Raw genomic sequence first — 17,444 nt, 5'->3', positions numbered from 1 at the left:
CGAATTCTCCTTGTTTGAAGTCATTTTACTCTACTAAACGATTCATAGAGTATGTAGAAAGACGCTGAGAGGTCAAATGAACGTTTTGTAGCACTTATGTTCATACCTCCTTTATAAAGACCTAATCAACTCCGTCATAACCGAGACGAGCTTTCCTGCATAAGTCATTTGTGTCAGTTGAGCCCGGGAAGAGAAGCGAACGTAAGTTAACATACATCGTGGGGCTGGGATGAGTCAGGGAGTCAAACGTGTCTCCCGGAGAAACCAGTGACAGGGATGGATGGAAGCTGTCTCCAGAACCTTACTTGTAGAGCCGGATGCCTGGTAGTCGTCAATGAGGTCAGAATAGCTGCAGACTGTGTTCTGCAGTTCACCACTGAGCCTCACGCTCTGAATCAAAATGCCGTGGCCTTGCTTGCAGAGATTTTCCGTGTTAGGCCCATGGTGTTGTTAACTCATGGCACCGGACATAACTCAGAGGCGTCGGCGCCAACCGAGAGCAGCGATTCTTTTTTTCTTCTTTTCCGTGTGTGCCCCCCCCCCCCCCTTATGCTTTAGCATAACCGGGCAGTTACCGTCGCCGGACGGGATACAGCGTCAATCGATAATTTCAGAAAGGTGTTTCATTTAGGAAAAATAGCGAAGAGAGACTGTAAGAAAATGCTGCTGTTTGTGCCAGCTGAATGAACATCGTGATACCTGTGAGACGGCCTGTGAGTCATGTGGTTTCGATTGGCTGTTTGAAATGGACATCATATAATTACCAGACGGAGTCCGCGTTAATGGTCCTCCCTCGGGGTTTCCAACATCAAGTCCGTCCGTCTGGTTCAGAAATCAGGGGATGTAATCTCGATGATAATGCCGGTGGGAGAAACGTTGCATGACGTGTCGCCGGTCATTGAGAAGAGAATAGAATCAAGTCCATAGCCACGATGAAAACGGAGTAAAGACAGTAATTGTCGTGTCGCGTTAGGTTCAGACGCCCTATATGAGCCACAATTGCTATATAAGCCACAATTGTGGCACCACTTCTGCGCCATCATCACATGTTGAAAATCCCAACCATCAGAGACAACTCAGCTGGGAATCGTATTTCATAGAGTAAGAGGTACGAATGACCTTGGGTGCTTACACATCAGAAGCCTGACAAGTTCGTTCGGTGGGTGTGGCTGCGACATTTGATCTGGTCCGGAAAACATGCCTTTTAGAATGCAAGTGCGGAAAGCCGTCAAATTGCTAGGGGACGGACGCACTGCATGAGACTCATGGACCATCAAGATATTTGCTCGTTATCACCGGGTGTATTGTGCAGCCATCGAGACTTAAGTGATACTGCACGGAATCTGTTAGCAATGCAGGCTCTGTCATTGTGCTCTCGCCGAGCCGTCAAGGGGTCCGGTCCAGCCGAGACCGGCAGTCAGGGTGCTCTTCCCAGTGAGACAGCTTGTGGAGCTCAGCTTCATCTCCCAAAGGGCTAGAAGGGGCCAAGGAACGGGCAGTGGCTTAGCGTTGGAGAGTCTTAGATTGACGTTCAAGACTCCTGGTGCAACGTAACAGCTCAAATGTCACCCCGTACGCAAGACGATGGGCCAGAGTCAGATGTTGTTTACCAACCCTTTGGCTGCGACTCAGGGGATGGCCCATTACGAACCACGGGCGATTACGAAAAAGAACACCTCCAGGTGAAGCCTCACTAGCGGATAAACGGGTAGTGGATGACGATGCCGGGGGCCCCCTAAGCAAGACCAAGGCCGATGGCCCAGGTGGAGAGGCGGGCTGAGCATGTCGATCACTAGCCATGTTGGCTGCTTTTTTCGCCGTGTTGACCTAACAGAAAACTGGAGAGTGACAACAAGGCGAAAAGGAGGTGGTGACATGGCCGCAGAGAATACGAGGTCCACCAGGGAAAAAAAACAACCCTGCCGACGTCATGCAAAGGAGATCGGTTCTATTTTTGTTGAACCGTCATGGGCTGCTCGTGTTTGCTGCGTTGCTTAAATACGTCGAGACAAGTCGTTTTCTGGAAAGGAATATTCGGGCTGTTCTTCAAACACGTCTTAATTTTAAACTTTTCTTAATCGGACGATCATGTATTTCAAGAGCGCCATCGCCGCCGGTCTGGCCACCACCACCCTGGCCCAGGTCCAGCAGGGGTTCAACTACGGCGCCACGAACGAAGACGGCTCCTGCAGAGGCTACGATGACTTCCGGAGCTACTTCGAGACCGCAAAGGGTCTTGCCGGCGCCGGCTCCTTCACTTCGGCACGCCTCTACACGTCCATCCAGTGCGGCACGGTCAACGACCCGATCTCGGCGTACCAGGCCGCCATCGACACCGACACGTCGATCCTCGTCGGCCTGTGGGCCAGCGCCGGCCGCGGCGTCTACGAGAACGAGCTGAACTCGCTCCTCCGCGCGGCGGAGCAGTACGGCACCGCCTTCACCGACCGCGTCGTCGGCATCTCCGTCGGTTCCGAGGACCTGTACCGGAGCAGCCCCGACGGCGTCGCCGCCAATGCCGGAGTCGGAGCCACGGGCGCCGAGATCGAGGGCTACATCGGATGGCTGCGGGATTGGATCCGCGGCACCGCCCTGGAGGGGAAGCCCATCGGCCACGTCGACACGTGGACCGCCTGGGTCCGCGGCGAGAACGCCGGCGTCGCCGCTTCTGTTGATTGGCTCGGCCACAACTCGTTCCCGTACTTCGAGTCCACCAAGCCCAACGCCATCGAGCAGGCGCCCGAGAACTTTTGGTCTGGAGTCGGCAGCACCGAGAGCGTTGCAGGTGGCAAGCCTGTGTTCATCACCGAGACTGGATGGCCGCACAGTAAGTTCAACTCTCACAAACCCTTCCCTTCCCCTCCTCCTCCTCCCCTCGTATTTTACCCCACTAGTACGTGTCGGTGGTCTTCCATGTTGACAAAATCCTTCCCAGTCGGTCCTCAGTCGGGCGCTGCAGTCGCTTCTGTCGAAAACGCTCGCCAGTACTGGTCTCAGGTTGGATGCGCTCTCTTCGGCCAGCGCAACGTCTGGTGGTACACCCTCCTCGATGCGAACACGGCTCAGACCAACATCGAATTTGGTGTGACCCCGGCTGGCAGCTCGCGGCCGGTCTTTGACCTGACTTGTTAAGCACCAGTCGGGTGTGATGAAGAGAGGTTAAAATCACGGACATGGAATATTCAAGTTTATAGAGGATGTCCAACCATGCCAAGACGTAAATAGTAATGTTAATCCATCGGTTTTTTACATACCTCTCTCTCCTGCGGCCAATGGAAAATTACTCCGCAGTACTTGGTCGTTGTCCTCAGCCACGCGAACGTCGTCACGTTAGTCTATTCAACAGCTTCTACCGACAGATGGCCAAATCTGGGACACGTATCTGTGGGAAAGGGAAAAGCAGGGAGACACGGGCCGACTAGCCTCCTCCAAAGCCTCCAAATTGTCGATCCTGTCCCCATAGCAACCGAGGATTACCCGTTTCAGCCCATGAGCTGGCATGAAGAACATGTCCGAGACTCCCCGGCGCGCCTTGCTTCACTTTCCGTACTCACCACCCCAACCAGCACCCAGACGCACACTGCAAGTCAAGTAGAGCGGATCGTCTCTCAATTGTCCGACGACAATTACCCCATAGCGAATGGGCAATCCTGTTTGATGACGTCATCTCCGCCCGATCCTCCGCCTGTTCACTCAAGACCTCCTCCTCCGCACCCCGTACCCCGTTGTCTGTCTGGGGAATGTTCCCCGGATTGGGATATCGGGAGATATTGTAGTCTCTAGATGGCCCAATGACGTTGTCTACACGGTCGGTATTTGTTTATTGGAGATTCGGCCCCATCCCGACCTTCTGGAGCCGACGCCGCTACCCGAGTACAAATTCTCTCCCACTGCAAGTTGGGCTTGGAATTGAGTTTAGTACCAAGTGCTACAGTGCAGTCGATGTAATGACATTCTCGGATGCCTATGAAGCGAGATATCATCGATGCGGTTAAAATCAGCACAATTGCACTCATGTAGTGGGATTATACCAAGTACTCCATTGACTGGTATAAATCTTCAACTGGGATAGTTAGCGGATATTCAAGATTTCCATCGAGATGCTCGTGAACAAGGGTAAACTGCCATACACCGATACTCCACGGAGTCCACAGAGAGACCCACCCAAGCCATTCCGGAGTCAGTCACCCCAGGTTTGTCCATCAAGCGTAGTCAGTGAGCGCTTGTAACTGCCCGAGGTTAACTTGTCCGAGCCAAGAAAGGTTGCTCGCTGAGTTGAAGGAAATACATAAGGATGCGGCAAAGAGACACCAACATGAGACTAGAACCACGTCTTTATCAGTCGACTATCTTTCCCCCTTTGCGCAATCACTCTCCCTAGTCGTTTTGTTCCCCCATCAGCCGAGCTTGAAGCCATGTTTGGGAAACCAAAGGCCGCCTCTGGCAAGAGTCAGAGCATCAGCCCGGAACTCGCAGCTGTCCTCCCCAGCAACGGCACCCCGTGGCACAAACAGAAACACCTCGTCTGGCTCAACTTCTACTGCATCTTCCTGGCCTTCCTCTGTGCCGCAAACGGATACGATGGCTCGATGATGAACGGCCTCTTGGCTCTCCCACAATGGCACAGCTTCATGGACCATCCCACTGGTTCTTGGCTGGGGTTTATCAACGCGGCCCATTCCCTCTCGACCATGCTTGCCTATCCCGCCGTCGCCTACTTCGCGAACCGCTGGGGCAGAAAGAAGGGTCTGTTTGTTGGTTACTTCTTCCTGACGCTGGGATCACTGCTCCAGGCATTTTCCCCAAACCACATTGGCTTCATCCTGGGCAGAGTCTTCATCGGTCAACCGAGTGCGTGGTGGGGTGGCCTTGCGCCCCTTCTCATCACCGAGCTGGCCTACCCCACACATCGAGGCATCCTGACGGCGTAGGTAATTTTGCCTCGATACCATCTCTATCCCTTGCTGATGATCTCTTTGGTACAGGCTTTACAACACTGGATGGTTTGTCGGAAGCTGCCTGGCTGCCTGGATCACATTCGGAACCCGCAACTACGGTACCTCGTGGGCCTGGCGCATCCCGTCATTGCTCCAGATCGGCATCCCTCTCGCCGTCCTTCCCGCCGCTCTTTTCGTCCCCGAATCCCCACGCTTCCTGGTCTCCAAGGGCCAGGTCGCCAAGGCGCGTAGCATCTTGACCAAGTTCCACGGCGGCGGAGACGAGAACTCGACCCTCGTCGAGTTCGAGATGACGGAGATCGAGCGGGCCATCGAAGATGACAAGTCGGCGGCGGCGAGCTCCTCCTGGATGGAGATGTTCAACACGCCCGGAAACAGGCGCAGGGCCTTCATCTCGGTGACGTTGGGGCTGCTGGCGCAGTGGTGCGGCGTGAACGTCGTCAGCTACTACCTCGCCATGGTGCTGGAGACGGTCGGCATCACCTCGGTCACCGACCAGACTCTCATCAGCGGTTGTCTCCAGATCTGGAACCTCATTTGGGCCGTCTCGGCCGCCGTCTCGGTCGACCGGCTCGGTCGGCGGCCGCTGTTCCTCATCAGCTCCGGCGGCATGCTGGCCAGCTTCATCGTCATATCCGGCCTGTCTGGCAGCTTCGACACCACCAAAACAGCATCCGTCGGAATAGCCGTGGTCCCGTTTTTGTACATCTATAACGCCTTCTACGACATTGCTTTGTAAGTTTGATGATGCACCACTGGACTCGACCTAGACTAACAGGCTACCAGCACTCCACTGATTGTCTCTTACCCTGCCGAAATCTGGCCGTACCAGCTTCGTGCCCGAGGCACTGCCCTGACGCAGATGGCCACGTACTTTGGCATCTTCTTCAACGTGTTCGTGAACCCGATTGCCCTGGAGGCGATTGGGTGGAAGTACTACCTCGTTTTCGTGGCGATCCTGGTCGTTGGTTGCTTTATTGTCTACTTCTTCTACCCCGAGACTCGGGGCCACACATTGGAGGAGATGGCCGTCATCTTCGACGGCGAGTCTGCAAGGGTAACGGATTCTGCGTTTGATGGGGACGTGAAGAGCGGTGCTATTTCTCACCATGAAAGCGCATGATGAATCGGAGAGGCACATTGAGGCTGTTAGCTATCGATTTGAAACAGGAGGCTTCTGAAACAAAGTTCATTGATTAATTTGGATGTTATAATAGCCAGTGAGGTTAGATTTGTCTGCACGGAACGGCTCTGTGATTATGAGAAGCACCGGTAGGCGATCGGACGTTGAACACATGTGATGGGGTGAAACAGAGCTCGTCTCTAAACCGCATTCCCCCACGTTTGGTGTGTATGATTTCAAATCCAACCCAATTCAAATGTCACTCCTTCAATGTGATAGGCCAACCCCGCGCCATAGCAACTAACACAACATAGGCCACACGGGGGTACTTATTGGCGAATGTCTTCGATTACGTCTTGGAGCATCTTCTGTACTGACACCTCAGATCTGTTGCCGAAGAACCTACCAGCAGCACTTCAACTTCGTTTCCCCGCTCGCAATGGAGTCCGACACTATTTATGAAAACGTCCACAAGCGATATGGCTCAGTCATCAGAAGCAGTACCGGCGAGTACGAGAAGGCGGTTGCCAAAGCTTTCGGATACACAGAAGACGAGCTTGCGGGTACGCCTGAAGGTGCTAATCTTGGACTGAGCTGTGGCAATCCAACAGCTATTGCGAACCTGAGAGAGGTGAGGCTCGGCGTCTGCGTCAAAGTCGGCTCGTCATGCCGCGTGCTAATTCCATGCAGGACGAAATTGTGGTTGATCTTGGCTCAGGTGCTGGATTCGATGTCTTCATGGCGGCGAAGAGGGTCGGGCCTGCTGGCAAGGCCATCGGAATCGACATGAACAATGTGAGCAACGCCGACGGCTGACAAGACAGAAACGCAAGGCATTACTGATTGAGCACGACCACGCAGAGCATGATTGCAAAAGCCGTCACGAACGCGGAGAGAGCAGGCTTCGAGAATGTGGAGTTTATCCAAAGTCAAATCACGTCACTCCCACTCCCCGACGAGTTCGCCGACTGCATCGTCAGCAACTGCGTCATCAACCTCGTCCCCGCGGCAGAGAAGCACCGCGTGTTCCATGAGATGTACCGCGTGCTCAAGCCTGGCGGCCGAGTCGCCATCAGCGATATCTTGGCGCGCAGGCCATTTTCGGAGGAAATCAAGAGAAACATGGCTCTCTATGTTGGCTGCGTAGCGGGAGCTAGCGAGGTGGCCACGTATGATGGGTTTCTCAAGGAAGCAGGTTTCAGCAGTAGGTTCAATCTCAAGCACCTCTCGCCGGCGCCCGAGCTGATCTTGGAATAGATCCCCTGCTTGTGGATAGCAACAGTGATTTGAATGTCTATTTCACAGCAGCAGAAAACGGCATGTCCTGTTGCGGGGCCGGCAACGCTCAGATGGTTCCGGCTCCCTCACCGGACAAGACTCAGCCGGGGTGTGGGGGAGTCTCGTCTACCTGTTGCAGTCAAGACGGTTACGACCTGACGCCTGGGGAAGCTCAAAAGCAGGCGGCCTCGCTGGGAGTCACTGACTTGAACGAATGGGCTGGTGAGTCACCGTCTAAACTTGACGAGATTGTAGTCAAAAATTAACTATCGTGCAGGTTCCTTCAAGATCTATGCCGTCAAGCCTGATAGGGGTCTGAAGTAGTAGTGTAAGCAGATCATTATGCTAAGAAGGGAGCACAGAAGCTGGAATCAAGGGGAATACAAGAATCACGGGACGGCCTATGTACAACTTCAAGGGGTCTGCCTGTTCACACTTCAGTGCTTCCTGAGAACGCTGATGATCCAATCCATACCCTCCCTTCCCTCCCTGAGGCCGTATCTGAAAGTCAATGGGAAACAATGCATTTGACCATTCCAACACAGCCATTCTCCCGATAAACCATGCTTCTCACACTTATCCCGGAACGCGACGGCCTCTGGAGCCAAAACGTCGCGGGACCCAATCACCCCATGCACGCTAACATTATACTGGCCAAATAGACCGAGGTCTGCTTGAATGGGGGAGACTCTTGGGTCATTGAAAGTCCAGTCTGTGGCCCCCTTTTCGTCAGAACTCAAGTTTCGGAGCTCAGGGCACCAAGCTTTTGCAGTCGATCTCACAGACTCGAGTGTGTGAAGGGGATCCAGCTTCTCAGCCTGTTGAATCTCTGGGTGGTCGTGACGAAGATCTGTAGTCGGACAGATCGCCAGGACCGCCACGGGCGCGTTGTAATCCTCGTTTCCCTGTGTCTTGAGCGTCCAGGCGACGAGGCTCAATGCAAGGTTCCCCCCAGAGCTATCGCCCGCAACGACCACCTTCTCGCCGGCCTTTGTCGACTCCGTCATGAGTTGTTTGTAGACCCTTTCAATGTGGGGGAAGGCGATCGAGACTGGATGCTCCGGCGCCAGCGGGCAAGAAATGACCGTGACCTTGGTGCCCTCCATCCGGCGGACCAACTCGGCGCAGAAAGCCCAGTGAGCCTTGCTCGGAGGCATCTGCCAGCTCCCGCCAGCGAAGTACAAGATTCGTCGGTGACAATGCGCCGGGGAGGGGTCTCGCGCTGGGTGCTGTGAGTTTTGTGTCATGTCGTACACCCAGATCCCATCGACTTTTCTCTCGGTAACACGGTAGTGCCTCTCGATCTTTTTCGGCATAGTCAACCGATCGGCCTTCGGAGGCGGCTTTCTGGGCGAGACGAGCAGGGGTCGGAAAGGCTTGACGGCGATTTGCAATAGTCGCATCCTCATGGATCTCCCATTCCTCTCCTGAACAGTCAAACTCGCCATCTTTCTTCGACGCGTGTCTTGGGCCGTGCTCCAAACGAAGTTGAGAGTGGGAGGTTTGGAGATTGCAGACTGTCGATGATTCTTTAAACTTTTTCGTAGGACGTAATACCAAAGGTCAAACTAATCTACAACAATCGAGGTTCCCTAACCTTATGAATGTTTCTCCAACGGTCTGTGCAATCAAACCATGGATCCCAAGGTGGTGCTTAGTGCCGGTTTAGTTACAAGACTACGACGTCATTGAAGCATCGTTAGTGTTCCGACGTCATAACGTTGGCCGCTTGACTACTCTCTAGTTTGAATTAGCCAGCGAAGCGTCCGAGACAGTCAGTATCTCTGGGTTTTGCGCAAGATTTCCATGTGAACCCCAATTGATGACATATGTACATGATAAACTCGACACTCTACAACTCAGCAACTGATTTAAAACTCCCAATTTATGGTGATGACAAGCAAGCCGAGTTTCTCTTCTCCTCAAATCCTATGCTCCAGGTATGAGGCGTATTAATCGTGACCATAATCTTTTATGCACTTTGTGACGAGCATATACATGAAAAAACCCAAGGTCATGCTCATGCCATGGGGACGTAAACACACCGCGGCTACCTTTCTACCGGCAGTGACCTTGCAATTGAGAATTCTATCAATGAAGCTAATTCTTTCATCATAAACGATCCTGATGTGTTTTTGACTTGAAGTCAGTTCTCATACTTCGAGATCACAGCCCATTTGGTGGCAAGCTTCCATCAAGCAGAGGGGATGACCTGCCAAGCGTTGATGGCGACGAAGCCGTCTCCGGGGGTTGACTCTCCCACCACAACAACATTGTTCAACCAGTAGTAGCCCTCGCTTACCGTCTCCAGAGTGATGCGTGTCACTGGGTGAGGGCCGTTCTGCACCCCGGGACCGTCAGCGTGTACCAAGATGTTAGCACCGTCGTCGGTCTGGAATTGGTAGTAGGCGTTCGCGAAGAAGGTGCCTTTGTCGTCAACCAGGCCCAAGTCGGCCCCCACGTTCAGAACCCTGCCTGTAGCTGCGTGTCAGTTCTCGATCTACCCGTGGTTGTGTAATAACCAAGTGTGTTGATGACCTACCAGACAGCCTCGGTCCGTTGAATTCGCCGCCGGTGATGGGAAATGACAAGCGGGTTCCTTTGGGGCCGGGGCCAAATGAGAGAGCATCTCCGAGGGTGAGGTTAAGTCGGTAAAGGAGTTGCAGCTTCGGGGCTTTGGGAGATGTCACTGTCAGGCTAGCGATGGCGTGGTCGACCAAGGAAAGAAGGAGGCCAGCAGAGGCAGAGGTTAAAGCTCGGGAGAACAACATGATGAGGAAGTTTTGAAATCTTATCGCTGCGTCAGACTTGGGGTCCTCTGTGCTGCCTCGGGCTGAAGATGGAGTGTGATCAAGTGTGCATCCGAGAAAACATCATAGGCGTCCTTGGACGTTCTTAAATACATTTTACCTCATGTTTCCTTCGATACCAAATACTCCATCGTCGATTGCATGGGAAAAAACAATGTCCTTGGCCAGCCTCCATCTCTAGCCGCTTCCTTTGCGATCTCCGTGACGGACAAGCCAGAACAGGCCGAGAGCTTAGAAATCAATCGACTGGTTCCAGGGCTTGCTGTAAGGCCAATTCTGAAGCCATCGCAATATTTGTTGTTTTCGAAGGATTGAACTCCACATGTCTGTGCAAGCTTCCCAATGATGTTTGTTGACCAGCTTGCCGACGCGCGCGGGTTGTTCCTTAGTCCTGGCTCGTCGAGTTCCGAGGATTATTACCGCGCGGGATGACGTGAGATTGCGACTCGACGAGCAATGCCAAAGACGATAGAGGGCACCCTCTTAGAGGTCCTCTTAGAGGTTGTCAAAATCCTACGTCCTAAAGAGGCAACAGGTCACGGTCGACGATGCACGAGTACGGGATTGGGCAACAAACATCTCCTGAGTGCTGCCCCCAATCTTCTTCCCGTCTTGTCTGTCCCATTTGAGCTACATCTTCACAATGACGAAATCCAAACTCTCTCTCGTCCTTAACACCAAGCATTAAGCTTCCACGTGCGTAACATTCCCGCGTCATTGGTCTGATTCGTGAACCCTGCATCCTTGGCTCACCCAACCCCCGCACCAACTCATCAACAGTGGCACCGCGGATCCTTGAACCGCAATGCGCAAATCTCCAAGAACGGGCCTATTTCGTCCAATGTCCATGTCAAATCCCGTCACGCTTAATTCCCATGCAAACCCGCCACATCTGCCCTGTTCCTTTCAAGTCCCCCTCCCTTTCCCTGGCGTTGGCCACGGCGTGTGTGTATTCGCCACAAAGGGGAGATACAAAATAAATCGACTGCGTGGCGCGTTTTCTTCAGTCTCGCATTTCACCCACCCAACAGCTTTTGTGCGTGACCAAAATGGCTATGTCTTTGAAGAGTCTTGTTGCGTTTGTGGTGCTGTCAGCTTTAGGCGAGTGCGCAGCCGTTGGTCCTCGGGGCTTCAATTACAGCGCGCTCAGCCTGAGAGAAGTAGGGGCCCGAAACACCAAGGTAAGCGAGCGACTGGTCCTGCTTTACTCGTTTCCTATCTCTTACTCACATTGTGGCTCTTAGGATTGGAGGATATGGCTCGAAAAGGACGGAGATCCCATTTCCTTCTGGCATGACGTCCCTGTCTGGCCAGACGAAGGCAACAAGCAAGTTGTGAACTTGGTGGTCGAGGTGCCTCGCTGGCAAGATGGCAAAATTGAGCTCAAGAGAGATGAGCCGCTGAGTAAGTCTAGTGTCGGCAGACAGGCGAAAAGCAGCACATTTGCCGTTGCTAACTGGTTCCCCCTCAGATCCTGTTGTTCACGATACGTTGAACGATGCCCCCAGGTTCGTCGAGAGCGTTTGGCCTCACAAGTCTTATCCGTTCATCTACGGATCGATCCCCCAAACCTGGGAGAGTCCCAACTACAAGCACGGCTTCACTGGCTTCATTGGGGACAACGACCCGGTGGATCTATTTGACATTGGTCAAGAGTGAGACCCGTCGAGACCTCTTCCGCTAGCATGGCTAATACTGTATCCAGCCGCGGCTACGTTGGCCAAGTCAAGCAAGTCAAGATCCTTGGGGGTCTTGCCCTGGCTGATGTAAGTGTCGCTCGTTGCAAATGGGCAAAACTGTTGCTGATGCTGGCCCATATCCAGGGCAACGAAACGGACTGGAAGATTATCGCAATTGATGTCAATGATACACTCGCGCCACTCATCAACTGTGAGCTCACGAAGAAATGTTTAACCTGGATTGTGACAGATGCTGACCCACTGCAGCGTACGAGGATGTGGAGAAATACCGTCCTGGAACGATCAAAACTTTCCGCGACTGGTGGACTGTGAGTCATACGTGAGAAAGCTTTCATCAACGAAGTCAGCTGAACAGAAGTAGCATTACAAAGTAGCCCGTGGAAGTGGCGTCATCGACATAGTCGGCGATTGGTACCAGAACGTGACGTACATTCAGAGCGTCATCGAGGAAAGCCACAGGACGTGGGCAGAATTGATCGACGGACAGGTGGACTCGAATGAGATCAACTACAACCAGACATCACGACCGGATGTCAAGAAGAGCTTCATCGAAAAGGGGTCGACCACGGCTAGGTTCAACATTCCCGCCGAGAGCAAGATCGAGCCGGCAGCACCGAAGCCAGAGAAGTACGACCGCTGGTATTATCTGGACAGCAACGACAGCCTCATCGTGGTTCCCGACGGCCAGCAGATGCCTCTCAACAGACAAGAGATCTGAGGTCCATGTGGGAATTATTCAAGTGTCTGCCGCTGCTGAACGAAAGAGACATGTCTGCTTTCGTGTTCTAGTAATAGTTGGAGCGGTTTACATGTCGACTTGTCCGACCAACCTTCATAGCATCATGAAATGAGCCTCACATGCTTTTCATATGCAGCTGATTCCATCTCATGTATGGATCATCGACCTTTGAAGCGTATTTCACATAGCGAATCTCGCTCTGACTCGCACCTTCCCTCCCGAGTCCCTAACTCCTTCCTGCTGCGTGGAGACTAACTGCCTGGTCGGTCCCCACTTATTTACCGCAGCCCTACCCGCAAGCTTAATTCTGACTTTTCCCCGAAGTTAAGTTCGCGCTTCTTCACCTTCGGAATCTACAGCTCGGCCGACACCCGCCGCCTTCGATAACGACTTTTGCCCTCTGCTTGGTGAGAGTCGTTTCGAAACATCATCATTCTCATCACATCTAGGTTTATTTGGGTGTAATAACTGTAAGGCCTGCGTCTCCAGGTGTACAGAGCATTCGAAACTGATGAGTTCTATCTAGATCGCGGCCAAGCTCTACTCTGGAGCCATCCTGACTCGATCGACAGGTCCTGCGGAGCAAAACTCTCGCCAAACTCAAGGGCCCTTGCCCAATCAAGGCAGTGTCGTACTCCAGCATGGATTCTTCTGTCGATCAGTCGGCACACGCCCAGATGCAAATTGAACTTGACTACATCCCCTTTAGCGACATCGACGACCAAGAGTTGTGTGGCTTACACCACGAACTCGCCGCACCTCAGCCAGAGCGGCCGAGTTTCACCACCCTCATCAACGCGCAACCCGTCCAAACATTTGTTCCGGATCAGCTCCACGAGCAAACGCAAGCGGGAAAGATGCATCAAGCCGCCCGCCAAGTCAAATGGCCTCCTCGCACCCGCGCGGCAACTCGGAATTCGCTACGAGGTGGCATAGAAAAGAGTACGGCCAAGAATCGAAAGGGCAAAGTCGCCGACTGGAAGCTCTCGGTCGAGCTGGATCGTCTTCTCGTCGGCGACGACACATCCGCTGCCTCGGCACCCCATTCCCGCGTCCTCTACTGCATACAGCACCCCTTGCGAGCGGTACTTCACGGAATTCCAGGCCTCACATATGACACCGAGCTCGACAGTGTCTCCTTTCGGAAGCATAGGCGCGTTCTGTTCGGCATCGAGAGACTCACGGAGGAAGGCGGACGGGGCGCCGCCAAGGAGTGGCTCGAGGGCTTCCTCCTGCTCATTTTCGAGACCATGGGCAAGGTCATGGACAACTATCCCATGTGCAAAGACTTGGACGATGTCCCCAACATGTTTGTGACTATGGCCCGGGAGATGGAGAGAGTCATCAGCAACCTTCCGTACAGCCCTACCTTAAGGGCTCGGCGTGCCATGGAGAGACGGCTTTGCCACAGCCATGACTTGCGAAAGCTGACGGAGTGGACCCTGGAAGCTCGTCAACGCTTCCTCGAGTCGGGACCCAAGGTCATGCCTGGCTTCGGCGTTTTTGGGCAGATCACGGCGCAGAAGGGAACCGAGTTGGAGGAGCAACTATGGGCGGCTATCGACACTCGTAACACCGGCTCATCGACCACGAGACTTTAATGAACCCCTGGAGAGGACTGGTATCTTGGTGAATAGGCTAGAACGGGGCTTATTCGGCCAATGATTTGATGACAGCAATACAACTAGCTACTTGCATGGCCCCCAAGTGTCTACTTCTGAACTGATTCGTTGCTGCGGACTCTCCTCTTCTCAACATCGCCGACGTCCCCGGAGACCTTCCTGGCGACGCATCTGCCAGGGTGCCAGACAGACAGCAGAATGACGGCCAGCACCACGGGCGCAAATTCGAGCACGCCGAAGTAGACCTCGTTCGAGTAAAGCTCCCCTCCGAGGCCCTCCGCGGTCTCGGCGAGACGGAAGCAAGTGCGCAGGTAGATGAGCAACGTGGCCGCCACGAACGCCGCGACAAAGGCCGTCAGCCTGTGTTCCTTGATCGCGTGCCTGGCCCTGAAGAGGAACACCGAGGTTGTGATGACGAAGCACCCGATGGAGAACACCTGGTACGCCAGCCCGGCGAGCAGGATGTTGTTCGCCGTCGTCGGGTCCTCGCGGCGCGACTGCTTGACGCCGATCAGCGCGGCGCCCGAGATCTGCGTGATGGTCGCGATGACGTCCGAGGTGACGAAGAACCAGAGCACGACCTTGGGCGGCAGCGGCGAGAACCCGCGCCCGAGGCGGTGGATGAGGGCCGAGAGGACGGTGTAGACGCCCGCGGCGAGGAAGACGGGCGCCGTGACGATGAAGAAGTAGTTGAGGATGAAGTAGATCAGGTTGTACGGGTTCGCGCGGGCCGAGAGGGAGCGCGCGACGTAGCCGACGATCTCGAAGAGGAGGCCGACGGGCACGGTGACGAAGTACCAGCTGCGGTGGCGGACGACCTGCCACGTGTGGACGACGAGGAGGAGGAAGAAGAGCACGTCGGCGAGGACGGCGAGCGCGAAGGACGGCGTGTAGCCGTAGATGATGACGGGCGTGTCCCATTTGCCGCCGGGGTTAGGGAAGTTCGGGTCGACGTAGCCGCCGCCGCCTGTCAACGGGACTTTAGTATGTGCCTGGCACGGGGTTTCCCAGACGAGCTGGACGGGTTTTGGCTTTACCTCTTTGTTCACTCATCTTGACTCTTGTCTTGTTTACTCTCGCCTAACAGCGGTATAGGGGCAACACCTTGGCGAGATTATTATCACCGGTTGAGTAGAAAGACGAAGATTCTGTACATTGGCGTGTTCTTTTCTGCGCGTACGGCATGGCATGCTGGTCGCTTATAATAAGGGGTGGACTTGGTTGCTGGACCTGGAGCAGAGAGTAGACACTAGGGGGTGGTTCTTGCAAGCCCAGATACGGGCATGTTAGAACGATCTGACCAAGGCGGGTACCAAACCGCAGATCGAAACAGACGTTCGGAACGGGTTGGGCAACCTACACTAGTTCCTCGTGGCTGTTCGTCCCTTTTGACGCTGCGTGTGGGTGGGCCCAGGTTCATCCAAAGGCCCGGCCCTTCACATGTGTTAATTTAACGTGCGCGTCTAACGATCGCAGAGGCTGATCTCCCCAGAACCAGGTCTGACCTCAATTTTGACTCGGCCGGCCGCCCTTGTGCTCTATGTTCACAGTCATACACCCGCATGTCCCAAAGACTCAAATCATGAAGCTGTCTCCGTTGACATCAGGACACACCAATGCTTGGACTCTCGAGCTGGGCTTTCTGGGCTGGAGTCTATGATTCATCATCCCACGTGTCTCCGTGCCATCATCAAGCCACACGCTTTTTTTGGACATGGCGGCAGCAGAAAGCCATGCCCTTTTGGGAACTGTACTGAGACTCCCCAGCCGACTCGGGTACGAGGTATGCGGCTGAATCTTTCGACATGGCCTTTCTCGGCCGACGGTTTGCCAACGGCAAGACCCTTATTGGATGGGCCTTCTCCCCACAAAGCTGATTGGTGTCCTCGCTAAGATCGGGTTATCGACAACAACAAGCAGGCTAAGCAACGTCCAGGTAGATGCCCGAATCGCTGAAAGAAAGACCGTACTGCAATTCCAGGGCATAGGGATAGTCGTAATCATGACGACATTTCCGAGCTGCTGTCGACGTAGCCTGTACTTTTTTGATTCTTATCCACGAGGCGTCCGCCGAATTACTTTCCTCTTCCGTACTGTCCTCCGGCCTCGACCTCGCACCTCGGCAATGCCAAGAAGTCCGAGGTCCGGGGTTTTTATGGGGCCAGTTGCCGTCTTTCCCACGGAGCGTCGATCCGTGGCACGGTCTCGATTCCGCTAAGTAGCCATCTCTACTCGCCTTTTCGACGATGTCAACGAATTATGTGTACCTTGTGACTTCTCTGATGCGGTGTGTTTTGTTTGTCTGCAGGACAGGGTCAAAACCTCTTCGATGGTTTCGTCCCCAATTCGTGGACTCACTGTCTTTCAGTTTCCCTCGCTCTTTGCAGCAAAGGGAGTTCTGTCTCGCCGCTGCCACGGGGCCTTTGCCCGTGTCGAACAAAACACTTGCATCAATCGTATCTCTCTCTTCTTAGAATAAATTCGACTTCTTTTCCCATTGAGCAGATGTTGCTTTACGGCAGGTCTCGGTTCTTAGAGCGTTGCTCAGCATTAAAACTTAGAAACCCTGCACGGTAGACAAGGTCATATTTATTCTCCCACATGGAATACTGGTCCGAGAAACGCGAGCGCAGTCCCTCATCCGAAATTTCTCGCTTTTCTTTTCCTTGTGAGCATTCGTCGTGCTCATCCCAAAACCTTTTCAATATGAGTTGGCCTGACCATGGTCGATAGAGTTGGTGTTGTGACCCCTGTTGAGGACTACACATTGGGTCAGCTGCAGCCTAAGTAATGATCCTCATAGGTTCGTTGGCAACATCTCCTCCCATTTGGTCTCTACTTCGGTGCCGTTGGCCGCGTTCCCATTTGAGCTTTATGCCTTCCTCCAGTCACCCACAAGAGGCTTCCGACCTTGCCCGAAAATAGCGGAGGGCATTGTCATCGCTATTCGTGCGTTTTCAGGGGTGCTTCTCTCACTCGTCGTGAGGGAATCAAGGACAAGCATCTAGACGCAGCATGAAAGGCAGCCCATGAGTGAGCCGAAATGTACACATCTTTCTCCAGGTTTGGGACTTCTTAGTCGTGTCACCGGGCTGTCAGCAAAGTTGTCTTAGGAGGCATATCTGCCGCCATCGCACAACGCTGATGTCCAGTCTGCAAGAAATGCTATGAACAATCATGTTGGTGCAATAACTGAGGCGTACTTCATAAAAGG

The 17,444-nt window shown here is 53.8% G+C and overlaps 8 protein-coding genes across 8 annotated transcripts; 5 read left to right on the top strand and 3 right to left on the bottom strand.

The window, feature by feature from the left end:
* Positions 1-2,088: 2,088 nt before the first annotated feature.
* CH63R_03863 (GPI-anchored cell wall beta-1,3-endoglucanase EglC) lies at positions 2,089-3,132 on the top strand (the record flags this gene model as incomplete). Its single annotated transcript, XM_018298838.1, has 2 exons — positions 2,089-2,827; positions 2,936-3,132. The coding sequence occupies 2 exons, from the start codon at positions 2,089-2,091 to the stop codon at positions 3,130-3,132; spliced, it is 936 nt and encodes a 311-aa protein (XP_018160084.1).
* Positions 3,133-4,415: 1,283 nt separating this feature from the next.
* Positions 4,416-6,081, top strand: CH63R_03862 (Sugar transporter; the record flags this gene model as incomplete). The annotated part of the gene is made up of 3 exons (XM_018298837.1): positions 4,416-4,927; positions 4,986-5,693; positions 5,745-6,081. 3 exons carry the CDS (start codon positions 4,416-4,418, stop codon positions 6,079-6,081), a joined length of 1,557 nt encoding a protein of 518 aa, XP_018160083.1.
* Positions 6,082-6,520: 439 nt separating this feature from the next.
* On the top strand, positions 6,521-7,683 carry CH63R_03861 (SAM-dependent methyltransferase UbiE/COQ5 family protein; the record flags this gene model as incomplete). The annotated part of the gene is made up of 5 exons (XM_018298836.1): positions 6,521-6,712; positions 6,772-6,876; positions 6,943-7,285; positions 7,339-7,581; positions 7,637-7,683. 5 exons carry the CDS (start codon positions 6,521-6,523, stop codon positions 7,681-7,683), a joined length of 930 nt encoding a protein of 309 aa, XP_018160082.1.
* A 113-nt stretch (positions 7,684-7,796) lies between these two features.
* CH63R_03860 (Esterase) lies at positions 7,797-8,807 on the bottom strand (the record flags this gene model as incomplete). Its single annotated transcript, XM_018298835.1, has 2 exons — positions 7,797-7,860; positions 7,936-8,807. The coding sequence occupies 2 exons, from the start codon at positions 8,805-8,807 to the stop codon at positions 7,797-7,799; spliced, it is 936 nt and encodes a 311-aa protein (XP_018160081.1).
* Positions 8,808-9,553: 746 nt separating this feature from the next.
* Positions 9,554-10,130, bottom strand: CH63R_03859 (uncharacterized protein; the record flags this gene model as incomplete). The annotated part of the gene is made up of 2 exons (XM_018298834.1): positions 9,554-9,834; positions 9,902-10,130. 2 exons carry the CDS (start codon positions 10,128-10,130, stop codon positions 9,554-9,556), a joined length of 510 nt encoding a protein of 169 aa, XP_018160080.1.
* A 1,088-nt stretch (positions 10,131-11,218) lies between these two features.
* CH63R_03858 (Inorganic pyrophosphatase) lies at positions 11,219-12,587 on the top strand (the record flags this gene model as incomplete). The annotated part of the gene is made up of 7 exons (XM_018298833.1): positions 11,219-11,350; positions 11,414-11,573; positions 11,641-11,824; positions 11,875-11,935; positions 11,993-12,059; positions 12,116-12,177; positions 12,231-12,587. The coding sequence occupies 7 exons, from the start codon at positions 11,219-11,221 to the stop codon at positions 12,585-12,587; spliced, it is 1,023 nt and encodes a 340-aa protein (XP_018160079.1).
* Positions 12,588-13,249: 662 nt separating this feature from the next.
* Positions 13,250-14,209, top strand: CH63R_03857 (Inorganic pyrophosphatase; the record flags this gene model as incomplete). The annotated part of the gene is made up of 1 exon (XM_018298832.1): positions 13,250-14,209. The coding sequence occupies one exon, from the start codon at positions 13,250-13,252 to the stop codon at positions 14,207-14,209; it is 960 nt and encodes a 319-aa protein (XP_018160078.1).
* A 110-nt stretch (positions 14,210-14,319) lies between these two features.
* On the bottom strand, positions 14,320-15,283 carry CH63R_03856 (RTA1 like protein; the record flags this gene model as incomplete). The annotated part of the gene is made up of 2 exons (XM_018298831.1): positions 14,320-15,197; positions 15,268-15,283. 2 exons carry the CDS (start codon positions 15,281-15,283, stop codon positions 14,320-14,322), a joined length of 894 nt encoding a protein of 297 aa, XP_018160077.1.
* Positions 15,284-17,444: the final 2,161 nt, after the last annotated feature.

Source organism: Colletotrichum higginsianum, chromosome 3 (genome assembly GCF_001672515.1).
Source record: "Colletotrichum higginsianum IMI 349063 chromosome 3, whole genome shotgun sequence".
Taxonomy (NCBI): Eukaryota; Fungi; Ascomycota; class Sordariomycetes; order Glomerellales; family Glomerellaceae; genus Colletotrichum; species Colletotrichum higginsianum.
The sequence above is the reverse complement of the archived record's forward strand: the minus strand, read 5'-3'. Positions and strand labels throughout refer to the sequence as shown.